Consider the following 15,629-nt stretch of genomic DNA (forward strand, 5'->3'; position numbering starts at 1 on the left):
AAAAAAAAAAGAGATCTGAAGTGATCTAAGCCACCGTTTTAGACTCTTAAACGCATGCGTCTTAACTAAGCCAAAAATCGCTCTTACCATTTACACCTCTTTCCTCAAAAACCCTAGATCTCTTCTCTCTCTCTTTCTTTCGTCTTGCCTTTTAGGAAGCTTCCCGTAATTTATACATCACTTTAACTAGATTACTCTCCTTCTTTCTTTATTTACTCAGCTTCACCGTCACGACGAGATACTCGTTTTGCCAGATCTGTAGTGTTTCACTCTTCGCTTGCCTCTTAAAACCTTCACATTTATGGTGATTATTTGTTACCTTTTCTAATTTCGTCTGATTGAAAATTCATCTACTTTCTTCCTGGGTTTTATTTGAATTTCGTTAAATTCGAGTTTTTTTTCTTTCAGGATTTAGTGTGCGATCTCCTTGATTTCTAGCCGATATTTTCACGAATTACACCTTTTAATTTTATTCTGCAGATCTGTGTGAAGGAAGCTATGAGCTGTGTTTGATAGCGAGGAAGTTAAAAGGGGAAAATAAAAAACTTGTTTTTTTCTCGAGATAATTGCTTCTTCTTCCTTAACTGTTGCCACCAATGGCAATGCCGCCAGGAAATGTTACTCCTTCTGATAAATTACAGTTTCCGCCCGTCGCCGTCGCCGCCGGAAGTTGGATCCCCGACGGGCGAGACGGATTCATCTCGTGGATTCGCGGGGAGTTCGCTGCAGCTAACGCGATCATCGATTTACTCTGTCAACATCTAGTAGCAACTGGGGATCACAACGAATACGAAGCTGTGATCTCGAGCATCCGGCACCGTCAATTAGGCTGGTCTCAAGTTACTTATATGCAGCAGTTTTTCCCAATCGCAGAGATTTCTCACACTCTACAGCAAGTTGCTTGGAAGCGGCAACAGAAAATGCTTCATCAGCATCCTCAAAGGCATTACAATTCTGATCAGACTGGTAAATTTGGAGGAAGGAGATCAGGGACTGGGTTTAACAAGCATCATCATGGTGGTGGTTACAGAGGAGCTGAATCAATGGCGAGAAACGGGCATCATTCTAATTCGGATTGCCACAGCATTGATCGTGTTGAGAATGGGGAGGAAGCTAAGCCTGCAAGTGATGATAAGGCATTATCTGTTGCAGAGGACAAGAGAGGTAATGAAAATAGTCTTTGGTTAGCTTTAAGGTTTGCTTGCTTGTAAGAAAAGTAATCTTTTTGGCTGCTAAATCAGTACAACATATCTGCAATTTGGTATTAGATAGTGGAGGATTGTGGTTTAATCTGCGGTTTTGTTTTTTTTGTAGTCTCTAGACTCTTTACTGGTTTAAAATGTATATGTTGTGGTAAAGTAAATTTATACTTTTTTTTGTGGGATAGATGGTAGCGAGAAACCAAAGAGCGATCGTAAAGATATGGAAGAATCTGAGGCCAGCTCGTGTACTAAAGGTAATTTTGGAAAACCTTTACTTGTCAATTTTCACCTGATATTAGATCTTTCTGAAATATTCCGATTCCGTGCTGCTTCTTTCTTTTCAGATAACAGTCTCAGGTCTGAGGCAAAGCAGGACGAGAAATATAAAGACTGTTCTGCAAGCATGGCTAGGACTTTTGTTGTCGAAGAGATGTTTGAAGCGAAAAAGGTGAGTGGTTACTTCTCAAATGTCTGTTTATATTTTACGGCCTACAATACCAATTTTTCTTTTATCTTTTTGTGTGTGTGTGTATTGTGTAGGTTAATGTTGTGGAAGGACTGAAGCTATATGACACAATTGTTGACGCCATGGAAGTTTCTCAACTAGTTTCTCTTGTAAACAATCTGAGACTTTCTGGAAGAAGAGGTCAACTTCAAAGTAAGAATCTTTTTATGCACTACTATAATGATTTAACTTGTTTTCAAAATCAGGTCTTAAAAACGTTGATTCATGACTAACAGGTGAGGCATATGTTGGTTATAAACGGCCAAATAGAGGGCATGGACGTGAAATGATCCAACTCGGTCTCCCCATAGCTGATACGCCGCCTGATGATGAGAGTATCAAAGGCAAGTCCTTTAAAGATGTTCTTTACATATAGTTTTTTGTGTGTATCGGATAACATGAGATATGAGTTGTTATGCAGATCGAAGAATAGAGCCAATCCCATCATTTCTCTCAGACATCATTGAACGTTTGGTGTCAAAGCAGATCCTACCTGTGAAACCAGACGCCTGCATCATTGATTTCTTCAACGAGGTTAAAACTGATTGCTATATTCGTTGAAACCTATTAAGAACGTTTTTCTTGTGTGTTTCATTAACGAAGTAAGAGTTTTCTTGTGTTTGTGAACCGTAGGGAGATCATTCGCAGCCTCATATGTTTGTTCCCTGGTTTGGACGACCCGTAGGCATCTTGTCCTTGTCGGGAATGCGATCTCACATTCGGAAGAGTCATTGTCTCTGATTATCCCGGCGACTACAAGGGCTCTCTCAAGCTGTCTCTCACTCCCGGGTAAACCGACTCAACTGTCAGCTTTTAATTCTGCCAAAGTCAGAGACTTTTCAATCTCTTAAGCATTTTTTTGTATTTTGAACAGATCGGTTCTTGTGGTGGAAGGCAAATCCGCAGATCTTGCCAAGTTTGCAATTCACTCAATCCGAAAGCAGCGGATACTCATCACTTTCACCAAGTCTCAACCAAGAAACTCCATGACCGGTTCTAACCGGGGTCCACCGGCTAGCAGATCGCCGAATCACCACAACCGTCACTCAACCGGTCCACCTAAACCTTACCCGGTTATCTCGACCACAGGTGTCTTGCCCACACCGTCTCACCGGCCACCAAACGGAACTGTTCAGCCGATTTTCATCGCTCCTTCTCCTCCGCTCGCTCCTCCAATGCCGTTCCCAGGTGGTGTCCCGCCGGGGCCAACGAGCTGGCCACTGCCACATCATCCACGACCACCACAGCCTCGTATGCCCATCCCTGGAACCGGTGTGTTCCTCCCACCCGGTTCAGCTCAAGAACTGGTTTTACAAGGCTCCCCAGAGAAATCCAACAACAGCAACGGAAGCAACTCTGCGGAAGGAAAGTTGGACTTGAAGACGAAAGAAGACGCTTGTAACGGAGATGCTGCAGAGGAATGCCATGGCAATAGCGGTTGCAGTGACGACGGTAAACAGAGCAATTAGTTGAAGAAGAGATGATATCTATCTATATATAACACCATATCTACTTTCGTTTTTTTTTGCTGAATTTTTTTATAGGAAAAAAATCTCATCAAACTATTGAAGGTACTTAAAAAGATGTAATGGATGGTTCAGACCGAGAAATTCCAATGAAGATTCACAACATTATTCACCCTCCTAAAATCGTTTCCACAAGAGTTTTTGTTTTTAATTTGTTCAAAAAATCGGTCGACAACATATAAAAGGAGAGTTTCTTAAGATTTCTTTTCTTTTGAAATGAACGTGAAATTTATTTAACTCAAGAAAAAAAAAACGTTTTTACAATGAATACATTTGTTAAGTTTAGAAGAGGATTGAAAGAGTATAGATGTAGAAATGCTTAGAAATAGCAAAGAGTGGAGATGATTCTTTAGCTTGTGTTTCTTGAGGCAAACCAATACATCACAAATTTTCCATTGTTTAGTTATTAAATTTGGTTTTTTATTTGAAATGATTTTGGGCTTCGAAAGCTTTAAGATATGAAGACTTCAATGTGTTGTGGATACAACTTTTGCTGTGTATCCTACCTGGACCAGGCCATGGTTTTGATCCTTTTTTTTTCTTTCTTTTCTTAGAAGACATTTTTTTTTTTTAATTCTGAGAGATTGATAATTCTATGTTACAGTGAAACGTGAAATATCCTGGTCTGTGAACTACTTATCCACAAAATGGAGTTGTATTGGACTCAGCCCATTCAAATAACCACATGCTAAAATTTTATCATATAATCCATTATTATCTATATATATATATATATATATATGTATATATGTTATCTATACATGATTAAAGAGAAACTGAGCATAGGACAAAAGATATATGACAAAATCATACCCAATCTTTATGGATGAGATTCGGGACCAGCTTTGTCCCCAGAACTATAGTGTAAACTTGTGAATCAGGTTATATAACAATCAATATATAACTAAATTAAGACATTAATATGTAAGCGTTAGAGAAGATGGACCTACATAAATGAAAGTAAAGTGAGTTATATTCAAAAGAAGTATATCAGTTCATCTCCCAGTTGTCTCATGTTCAATATCACGCAGTCTTTCTAGTTCATCTCCCGTCTTACAGATTTTTCAATAACTTTTCATTTCAAATTTTGCATATATAAGAATTTTTTACTTATTTGTTAAATAATTAAACTACATAATGGTTTTCACTTTAATTTCCAGCATGCTATATAGCGTCAGCCTTGTAATAGATGCATATATACTATCATTCAGGAAAAGACCTTACTGATTTTGCAGACGATACTTTATTGTCGCATCATAATGTGATTTGAAAATAAAATTTATCGAAACAAGAAATTGATATTACATCATAATTCATAAACAATACGTCTCGATTCAAATTAGGATTATGTAGCAGAATAAAGCGCCTCCTTGTAAGTCTTCCAGTGATGCAAAACGTGTCCAGAAACATCATAAAAGACGGCACGCAGTTCGGCTTCCGAAATGTGAACCGACATGAATCCTTGTCCGTCATAGTAAAACCTCATCTCTTCTGGGTCCAAGTAGTTCACGTCACCTTTCCACGCCTTTGATCCACCTCCACTCGTCATAAATTGCACTTTACTATACACATCAGAACAGGGTACCGTACGTTTAACTTTACTAATTCCCTTACCTATGTTTACTTCATTAATTAAATAAAATATAATCTAGAACTGAATTGATTTTTTTTTTTTTAAACTAAAACTTGATTAGTATCTCTTACTAACTATAAACTCTTCTGTATCTTGAATCGATATTTCTATAAACGAATCATTATCATTTTCCCTAGCTAAAACGACAAACAAATTTAGTCCCATCTAAGCTAACCTTATCGAATAACTTGACTTATATCTAATTAGTATACTCTTGATTGAAAAAAAAATATATACTTTTTTAATCAACAAAACGTCATCAAATCGTTTCCAATTCGGTGAAGAACTTTTTGAATCAAAAGATCTGAAAATTGGGGATGTTGGGCTCTACTAGTACTGTTTTAGTTAATTTACCTGTCCACGCTGCTTATGTGCTCTAAGCAATGATCATGCCCGTTTAAGTAGAGATCCACATCATTCTCCTAGTAAATCAAGAAAAGTAAACGAGACAGATCTATATTATATATTGGTGCATTACATATTCACGTGAATGTATGTTATGAGAACTTTATAATAATAATAATTAATTTGGTACGTGGAGGATAGGTAAAAGCTGCGTCTCCAATTCCATGGTGTTCCCGTGGTGGCCTGCGCTTTTGATCGTATGGTGACCAATCACTATTTTCCACTTTGCTGTTGACTCTCTCAATGCCATGTCGACTTCCTGATATTACCATTTTATATATATCTAGCTTTGGTTAGTCGCTCGTAAGTCTAATTAACTTATCAATGCAAATTACATTACCAGATTATTTACCAAACATATAAAATTGCATAAATTCATTAATAAAACTATCTTAAAAGACTTTTAATGTAACTTATTTGGTTATTTATCTTGGATGAAGTTTGTTTTGTTTTCGTTCATCTCAGTTCAGAATGTTATAAAGTCAAGCCCTATTATATCTATATTTATTTTCTTGGATGTTAGAAGATTATTACCTTTAAGAGATTATTCAGATATGTCTGTCTTGGTAATACGCCTCTCCAGTCATAGACATGCTTATTTGGTTGGACAAAGTATTTGTCGACGAAAGGAGTTGTGTCGACGAACAAAAAATCGACGATGTCTACATTGAAGATATGAATATAGCTGTTCAATACAATAATATGGAGTACTAAAATGTTTTCGAGAATCTAAGAGAATATATATTCCTTACCAGCACTAACAACGAAAGATCTCATGCAAACCCATCTGTTGTCCAAGGCCCTGAGCATAGGGCTAAGCTGTGCCCCGACGTCACCTCTATAGTCATGATTTCCTAAAACTATATATAGGTTGAAGAAAGTATATATAATTTACACAATGGATCACATATCTCGGGACAATTTAAAATATCACAAAATTTTACACTTTAGTATGATTTATGATTAAATGAAATAGCTTAACTAATTAAATTAAATTTTACTGCTTATTTATATACCAGTATACCAAGGTTTCTGCAAGCTCGCCGCAGTATAAATGTTGGTAAAAGAATCTTGAAATGCAGGATCATGCAAACCAAGTAACCCATTGTCGTAAAAGTTATCTCCCGTAGATATTACAAAATCAATATCTAGCTTTTGTCCAATTTCTCCCATCTGTTAAAATGGTATGAACTACTAATTATTCAGTTACGTTACTACAAAATAGACTTACAAAAATTGAAACAACGATAGCAAGTATATTAGATGATTTGTTCACATAAATGAGGAATTCTTGAATATTGCATGAAGACAATATAACTACGCAACCATTCCTTTTTATTTTTATTCACTTAATCGATCCGGAAATAGATATCGGGTATTTTGTATTTGATGATCCAAATTTTGTTGACAGCATTTTGCGTTATATAATGGAGGTCAAAAGGGATAACCATTACATAGGATTCTCAATAAGTAGAACTAAGTAATTTGAACCTTTTCCACATTCTAGAAAAGGTAAAAATCAACTAACGAAACCTCAAACTAGATATCGATGTTTAAGCAAAGATAAGTCTATGATTAAGTTATTAGCAAAAAAAAAGTCTATGATTAAGTTCTTATACAAAACAACAATAATAGTACTAGTAAAAAACATAATTTCGGGTTAAACTAATAAAATTTAAATGGTTTTTTAGAATTTATTTTTATATATATATAATATAATACGGAAATAATAAAATACAAATATATAAGGGGATGCATTTATATGAATAAGAGTAAGTTTTGATCCTCCTATACACACACTATTGAATTTTTTTCCCTTTTTCTCACAGTATTGAATTCGCACAATACATATATTTGTGCAAGTGAGAAAAATATAGAAATCACCTGAAGAGCTACGTCGGACTGATTATAGGAGCCTCTCCTTCCCCAGTCTCCAATGGCGAGAAAGCTTAGTGTACCATCGGGTTTCGCTGGCTGCAGAAGCCTCGGGAGCTCCGCCTTGGAACTGTTGGCGGAGAATGTAAAAATCAAACTAAAAACATAAAATATAATATGTATAGGTTTGTATTTTAAGGCAGCCATGGAGAGATTTCTAAAATAAAAAACGAAAGAGGAAGAAGATAATGTATGGTGGATTCTGATTTGCTTGCTTCTCTTTATATCATAAGTTGGCTGATTTGGAGTTGAAAAATATAACTCAATATAATATATTTTTCTAAAAATAATTATCATATTTTGAAAAGACACACATTGATGGGGCTGGCTTGTACATCTTTTACATCTTAATGATATCAACTATTCTTCACGTGTTTAGTACTATTGTGTTTTGATAATTTTGTTTACAGAAAATATACACTGATTTTTTTTTGTTATCCGCAGTACAATTGTAAGTTGTAAATTGTATTTTTTTTTTTTTAAAAAAAAGTTGTAAGTTGTAATTGTAACCAACAAATAAAAGACATCTTGCCAAGAAAATAAAAACAAGGATAGCACGGTTAAAAAATCCAATAATTTCCTTAATTATACTATATATATATATATATATATATATTGTTATTCTGTGTTTTCGTTGTTATAGGCTTGTAGCCGACAAATACACAACTCATTGATTCCCAGCTTGTGGGGACTCCAAAATACTACACAATTATTGCTGGAGCAATATTAGTCATATTTTACTTATGAACTTTTACAATATACCGTTATGCAATTGGGTTTGAATAATATGTTAGCCTAAATAATGTTTTCTTTAACAGTTAACTTGGATTATTACATAAGTACAAACCAGTAAACTTTATATAAATCCAACTTCCATTACACTTCCTAAATATTTACATCGAATACAATATTAATTGATAAACTGCCCAGGCAACTATTTTGTGAGTGCTCGACAGCAATAGGTTATAAACTGCCCATTCCACTAGTTTGTTAGAATTTGCACTTATTAGCTTTTACTCGCATTTTTTTCACGTGAATGTTGAAAACTTCCAAATTCTTGAGTTGTACGCAGTTACAAAAACAAAGCAAATAAACAAAAAAATTCCAAATTCTCTCAATAATTGAGAACTTGACGAAATCTGCAAATCTTCAAGCGAATACCTTGACTTGAGATATTGTAAGAAGTGTAACGAATGAATGAAGGGTGATTTCAATTGTTCAAAGGAATAACATAATATCCCTTTTGTGAGTTTTGTTACTGGCTAAGAGAAATTTAAATTGGTAGAGGCCCAGTCTCAGTATGTCATGCAGTTCGAGGCCCAGACCCAGTATCTGATGGACAGAACATAAAACGAAATCTCTGTGCTTGGCGATTGTGAAAATTTCATTCTATTCTTGAACTATCACTGGTTCTTTTTTCCACTTTACATGTCTGATTTTTGTTGAATCTTATTATCTGATTTTGTGTCTAAAGCAAATCGATAGGGGTTTTCTAATGTTTTTAATTAGTAAACAGTGTAGGCGTCGTTTTTGTTTCTTTGATCATGCCTCAGTTACGTTTATTTCTGTGGGGGAATTGGGGTGGACAAGAGACTTGTAAATTCTGTGTCATTGTTTTCTTCTTATTATACACTCTTTTTGTCTTCTTCTTCCATAAATCTTCATCTACAGTCATATAATAATCAACCGTTGATTTATATGTTTGGGCTTATTGCTGATTTTGTAAGTGGGCTTCAAACTACTATAACAAGAAGCTTACAGAGTTTGAAAGGCACAGACGTAATTGTATTGTAGGACGTTCGTTACAATTTTATTTCCTATTAGGAATAGTACGAACAAGGTGGACTTGTGACCATAGAATGATAGAATCTCCATTGAATCTAATGTGACTTCATCCCGGTCAGGCAAGTCTTCAACCGTACCGTATAGATAGACATGTACGTTTGTTTGTTTGTGTTTCTGAGGTTAGGTCAAATTGTCAGCATTTTCTTTTGAGTCAAAAAGTTTTGACCAATTAGCTCCTTGGAGTTCTATAGCTGTATCACACATATATACAATACAGCTAACAACAAAATTATTAAAACAGTGAGTTTGACGACGTCATGCCTAAATCATTTATTCAACAACCTCTTCCTCCCCCCTCTATGCAATATATCCATGTGGTGGTGTTTGAGACTTGACATTGAAAATTGAACAAAACGTAACTCCTTTTTTTTTTCAGGCTACACGTGTGTGTAGATAAGTCTGTGAATATGATTGAATGTAAGCGAACGCTTCCAAATGAAACTGATCGTAATGTCGTCAGCTACTCGTTGATATAAGATGATTCTTTAGTAGTGAACAAGGGTATAGGTTTTGATATCTATAATTTAGACCAAGTAATGTTTAATTAGGCTTAACGATGGTTTTAGAAGAATTCATATAACTGAAATAAAAAAAGTTTTGGGTGCTGTAAGTTCTGCAGGTCTATCCACGTAAATGTTTTTTTGCTACAGAACTGTTTAGGGATGAATATTTTGTCTATAAACAATGTCACGAAAAAATACTTGTTGGTATTTTTTCATAACAAAGCTACCTTAGAAACAAAAACAAAGTACAGCATTAATTTGTTTTAAATAGTTTTTATTGATAGAAATTTTGATATAGGAATGTAATCAACTAATTGCTTAAGGGCATTGCTTTATGGTCTTGTTAAATATCTAGGATTTTCTATTTGTTTGATCATTACTTTGTTACTAATCTTTTTACAATTGTATGAATGAAGTAAAAATAGAGATAAGTACAGAAAAAGAAGTGGAAGAAGAGCCTGTGAGAAATTATAGCTTGCCTCATCTTTCTCTTCTCTTCAGTAATTTATTTCTTTCTGCCTTTGTGATTACCACAACACAAGTACTCTTTTCTCCTTCCACTAATTTTCATTTCGCAATCCACATCCTTAACTCCTTCTATTATATGGGTCTATATAATATGAGTACATGATATAAGCAATTAGTATAGGGACATGTGGGGTCGACCACACGAACATTTTTAGTTCAACGTTAACGTATCTAATAATTTAGAAAATATATTTTCTTTATTTATTTTGTTCTTTCATTGTTATTTTAAAATTTTATACAAGCTTCCAAATGATATGTGTCACGTTTAGAGTGTTGTTTACCATTGATTTGTGTTAGCACATATGCAAGTTCAATGATATTATCCATGAGTCAAAGATTAGTCCCTATTGCTAATATTTTGAATCGCATATCGGACAAAATCAAAGTTCAACGAGCCATCTATAGAAAAAAAAAAAAATGTGTTCCTAGAAAATGTTTGATTATAGCAACCTCCACAGAACAAGAGACAAACACAATTTTATATATACCTACTCCAGTATATCATTGATGCTCAAGATTATTGTATGATTTGCATTGAACTTATTTGTATGAAGTGGTTAGAACTAATTAACATGTCGGCTAATAATTTTAGGTTTACCCCTAGCTAGCCTTTTTCGCTGTTATCCAAATCGACTTTGACTTCTCTTTTTTTCAGCATCCACTTTAATTAATTGGATATGCAATATATATATATATATATATATATATATCTAAGAGTATGTATGGCTGTTCGTGAGAAATCAATATGATAATATGGTTAAGATAAAAACATAAACATAAGAATGTAAATACAGGAAATAATGTCATAATAATTGCATATTTGATTAGTAGTTGTGGAGTGCAATAATGAGAAAGTTTTGGATAGGATTCTAACTTTGTGCTGATTAATTAAAGAAAATACGATTTTCGACTTCTTAATGAAATTAGTGGAGGTGAGTGACATTGGCCACCACCACAGGCTCCCTTTTGATTAGACCACTTTGGCATATTTTGTTAGTATTTAACATCTTTCATTAATGCAGCTCAACACCAAAAATATATGTTTGCAAGTGCTTTAACTTTTCCTTCTCATGATAAAAGATTTCATTGCAATGTCGATATTAGTCTATTCATTACAATTGTTTGCTTACAAAGCCAACTAGTTTATAATTTAGATCACTTTAATCATTTGACGTTGCATTACACAAAGTTACTACTAACTTAAATAATTTTGGTTGGTCCACGAGTCGCGAATTCTAGTAAGAGCTCAATCATACAACGTATGCATATATGATACTGTACAATTCAGTTTTCTAAAACCAATACTTAAGTATACATGTCATTAAAGAAGACAAATCTTACTCCCTTCCCTTCTAATTGGCACGTGATAAGTACGCGCTTTCATAGGCCACGCGCTTACTGTAGCGCCTGCACAATACCCATCGCTTTTCTCGTTATTTTATCGTATTTTTCATGAGGCGAATAAAATAGGGATAGTAATAATATTAGAAGAGAATAAGAAGCTAATAAATAACATTTATGACTTTATGTAACGGCCAAATAATAAAAACATTTATGTACTATAAATTTGATAATGTAATACGACAAAAAGAAACTCAGTTTTAGTATTTAACCTGTTCTGCTATTCATAAAATAAAATGTATAATTAACTTTTTCTTTATACATTCTTCAACATAATCCACTTTTTTTTTGCAACTTTTGCTCGGAATTCTATGTGCTGATCAATCTTTTTCTCTCTGCAAAGTAACGTGAAGCTTTTTTATGTTAAGCTTCAGATCTGATACCTGTTACTGCGAGTAATGATCTCATCATATCTTTGTGTTTTCTTTGATTTTTAAGCAGCCATTGTCACAAGCTCCGCTCTCTCAATCTCTCTATCTCTCTAGTTCAAGATTCTAACTTTGGAGTAAGTAAGTGAGAGAAGCACAATTCGAGGAAATGCTTGAGATTGGAAGCCCTACGAGTCTCTTTTTCCGCTCAAACACTACTTGCAATGCTCTACTTCGAGAGCTTCAGGTTTTTATTCTACCACTTTCTTCTTCTTCTTCTCTTTTTTCTTGGGAATTTAGGGTTTCTTGATAAAGATGCTTCACAGAAATACTCTGTGTTTGTTTTCTACGAGACGGGAAATTGGTCAATATAGATAAAGTCTTCTCCTTTTTCGGCCTTCTATTTGATTAAAGGGTTACTGTGATTTTTTAGCCTCTTCCTGGATTTTCTTTGCGTTTCTGTGAAACTTCTTTTAACATTTTCTTCTAAAAGTATCTTGTAAGGAATCTGATTTGAGGGTTTAATGGCAAATTTGATTTTGGTATGGAGCAGAAAATATGGATTGATATTGGTGAGAGTGATGCCGAGAAAGACCGGATGCTAATGGAATTGGAGAAGGAATGTCTAGAAATCTACAGAAGAAAAGTCGACGAGGCTGCAAAGTCTAAGGCACAGCTTCATCAATCAGTTGTATCAATTGAAGCTGAAATTGCTTCTTTAATGGCTGCTCTTGGAGTCTTAAACATCCATTCACCGGTATAAGCAAGTCTATTCAGTTTCTGAGTATTGCCTTTTTATCTTGGAAACAAAGGGAAAATTTCTGATTTTTATTGAAAAATGTGTTTTTTTTTGTTTCTGTTGTTGCTGCAGATCAAAGCAGAGAAAGATTCAAAATCATTGAAAGAAAAGCTTGCCGCAGTGACGCCTCTGCTTGAGGATTTGAGATTGCAAAAGGATGAAAGAATGAAGCAATTTGTCAATATAAAGGCACAGATTGAGAAGATGAGCAGTGAAATCTCTGGTTACAGTGACCAAATCAACAACGCGATGCTTGATTCTTTGACACTCGATGAACAAGACTTGACTCTTCGGAAACTCAACGAGTATCAAACACGTCTAAGCTCGCTCCAGAAGGAAAAGGTGAAGATCTAAGAAAACGAACCAAGTGTTTACATCAATAAGCTGCTTACTAACTCATTTTGTTCTTGTTTTTTATGCAGTCCGATCGTTTGAACAAGGTGTTGGATTATGTGAACGAGGTGCACACTCTATGCGGTGTTCTTGGAGTTGACTTTGGCCAAACTGTTTGCGAGGTTCATCCGAGCTTACATAGGACTAACCATGAACAGTCTACAAACATTAGCGATACCACATTGGATGGTCTGCAACACATGATTCAAAAGCTGAAAAACGAAAGGACAGTCCGCTTTCAAAAGGTAGATAAACATTTCTGCAATGCTATTCTCTTCTATTGTAATTGTTAATTATTTTGATGGTTAGCGTCTTTTTACCTTTCGTTTTGCAGTTAAAGGATGTAGTGGAGTCACTTTTCGAGCTATGGAATCTGATGGACACACCTCAAGAAGAAAGAATGAAATTCGCAGGAGTCAGTTATGCTGTAAGATCATCTGAATCTGATATCACCGAGCAAAGCATCCTTTCTACTGAAACAATTGAACAGGTTACGACAAAAGCTCTTTTTTTACCAATTTTGATTGCCAATAATCTCATTCAGGATCTCTGAGTTTCTTGTCTTTTTACATTAGGTGTCTGCAGAAGTAGACCGTTTCAATAAGCTGAAATCTAGCAGAATGAAGGAGCTTGTAATGAAAAGAAGGTCTGAGTTGGAGAACCTTTGCAGATTGGCTCACATTGAACCCGACACAAGCACATCTCTTGAGAAATCAACTGCTTTGATCGATTCTGGTAATGATTGATAAGAGTTTATCTTCTTCTCAGAAATATGAGTAGCTGATTTTCTTGCTGAAACCTCTATTAAGAAAGATCTCCTCATTTTTCTTCAGGATTAGTGGACCCTTCAGAGCTTCTTGCCAACATCGAAATGCAGATAAACAAAATCAAAGACGAGGCACAGAGTCGGAAAGATATAATCGATAGAATTGACCGCTGGCTATCTGCATGCGAAGAGGAAAACTGGCTAGAAGAATACAATCAGGTAAACTGAGAAATATTTTTTCCTTGAAAAATCTGACTAATGGGTTTGATGAAGGATGTGTCTGAGAAGTTACCTAACTTCTGTGGTTTCAGGATGAGAACCGGTATAGTGCTGGAAGAGGTGGGCATGTAAACCTAAAGCACGCAGAACGAGCTCGGGTTACAGTAAACAAGATTCCATGTATGTTCATGTCTCTTTCCATTAAAGATTCAGAGGAGTTCTTTAGCTTATTATATATTATTCCTTTGTTTGTTGTTTTCTGCAGCAATGGTAGACAATCTCATCAAGAAAACGCTTTTATGGGAGGACCAAACACAGAAGTCATTTCTATATGATGGTGTAAGTAAAGGTAACTTTTAAACATTTTACAATCCAAAGCTCTCTCCTTCTGATTACGGTTACTCGTTTCATCCAGGTTCGACTGGTCTCCATACTTGAAGATTACAAACTGACAAGGAAACAACAAGAAGAGGAAAAGAAACGATACCGGGTTTGTCAAAATGATATCTTTTATATAACCCTTTTTAAGATTTGTAATGTGGCATGCATGTTGAAACGAACTTATCATATCCTCTGCAGGATCAAAAGAAGATGCAGGATCTGATAATAAACCGGAGGGAATCCATATATGGATCAAAACCAAGTCCAAGAAGAAGCAGCAGCATTAAAAAGCCCAACGGGTACAATGGGAATGTATCGGTGCCTCCTACGCCTCGAAGAAACTCAGCCGGAGCAACAAATACCGACAGTATGACCCCAAGATCTTACTCGGGTCATCATCGTCAAAACGGATATTTCAAGGAAGTGAGGGGACTCTCTACAAGTACAGCTCCTCTAAACTTTGTGGCTTTACCAAAGGAAGATTCTGTCTCTACATACACTTCGGTTTGCGGCTCTGAACCAGATTCACCGTTACGAAACTGAGTCTCTCATATGGTCCGGTTAACTGTATAGTTGAAGCATATGATGAACTCGAAATGGAGGAGTTGGGAAATAGAGATGAATGTAATCAAAAAGGAGGAGTTACTGATTCAGATCAAGTAATTGTAGACAAATTAGTGTGTTGGTATGTGTTTGACTTTTGTGACTGACTTTAGTATGATAGACAAGTTGAAAATTGATGGATGTTATGTTCTTATAGTAGCTTCAAGATTGTCTTTTAGTTTCATGTTTTTGGGTGTGTTGTTCAATTTGTGTGAATGTGTGTATATATACGATGTTGTTCGTTTGATTGAAGGAAGTTAAACACATACAAACAACTCCTGAATCTTCCGTTAAATTCTCTCCGAAGCACGCCAAATTCCTCGAAGCTCTTCGGTTGTGAGTAATCATTTAAAGTCGCCTCTTCTTCTTCTTTAGTCTTGAACGATCTTCACTAACTTTCACAGTGCAGTCATATGGAAAAGGAAAAAAATTGTCAGATATAATGGACCTAATGAGCTTTCTAAATGAAGTTGTTATTGGGCTTGAAATGCCAACAAAAACCTATAACCCTTCGTGGCCCATATATTAATAAAATTCTGAATGTATCATAGATTTCATTCTGAATACCCATTAGACCCTTGGTTAATTGAAAAGAAACAAATCTACAGAGAAGATGA

At 35.2% G+C, this 15,629-nt stretch overlaps 3 protein-coding genes across 3 annotated transcripts; 2 read left to right on the plus strand and 1 right to left on the minus strand.

Annotated features, from left to right (window-relative positions):
- The first annotated feature begins 27 nt into the window (after positions 1-27).
- LOC18993395 lies at positions 28-3,356 on the plus strand. Its single transcript, XM_024152513.1, is given in 10 exon segments — positions 28-304; positions 481-1,164; positions 1,388-1,456; positions 1,547-1,650; positions 1,743-1,860; positions 1,944-2,051; positions 2,129-2,241; positions 2,341-2,409; positions 2,411-2,496; positions 2,582-3,356. Coding segments are annotated over 9 exon segments (1,830 nt in total). The 5' UTR covers positions 28-304; positions 481-596; the 3' UTR covers positions 3,177-3,356.
- Positions 3,357-4,457: 1,101 nt separating this feature from the next.
- Positions 4,458-7,410, minus strand: LOC18993396 (purple acid phosphatase 3). Its single transcript, XM_006416919.2, is given in 8 exon segments — positions 4,458-4,712; positions 4,714-4,795; positions 5,221-5,288; positions 5,402-5,530; positions 5,806-5,933; positions 6,024-6,131; positions 6,288-6,444; positions 7,156-7,410. Coding segments are annotated over 8 exon segments (1,095 nt in total). The 5' UTR covers positions 7,354-7,410; the 3' UTR covers positions 4,458-4,487.
- A 4,266-nt stretch (positions 7,411-11,676) lies between these two features.
- LOC18993397 (65-kDa microtubule-associated protein 7) lies at positions 11,677-15,171 on the plus strand. The gene is made up of 12 exons (XM_006416921.2): positions 11,677-11,825; positions 11,925-12,098; positions 12,405-12,608; positions 12,723-12,992; positions 13,073-13,288; positions 13,378-13,533; positions 13,619-13,778; positions 13,877-14,028; positions 14,121-14,208; positions 14,294-14,367; positions 14,444-14,518; positions 14,608-15,171. Exons 2-12 carry the CDS (start codon positions 12,021-12,023, stop codon positions 14,950-14,952), a joined length of 1,818 nt encoding a protein of 605 aa, XP_006416984.1. The 5' UTR covers positions 11,677-11,825; positions 11,925-12,020; the 3' UTR covers positions 14,953-15,171.
- The last annotated feature ends 458 nt before the right edge of the window (positions 15,172-15,629 follow it).

Source organism: Eutrema salsugineum, unplaced genomic scaffold, assembly GCF_000478725.1.
Source record: "Eutrema salsugineum unplaced genomic scaffold, Eutsalg1_0 scaffold_5, whole genome shotgun sequence".
Lineage (NCBI taxonomy): Eukaryota > Viridiplantae > Streptophyta > Magnoliopsida > Brassicales > Brassicaceae > Eutrema > Eutrema salsugineum.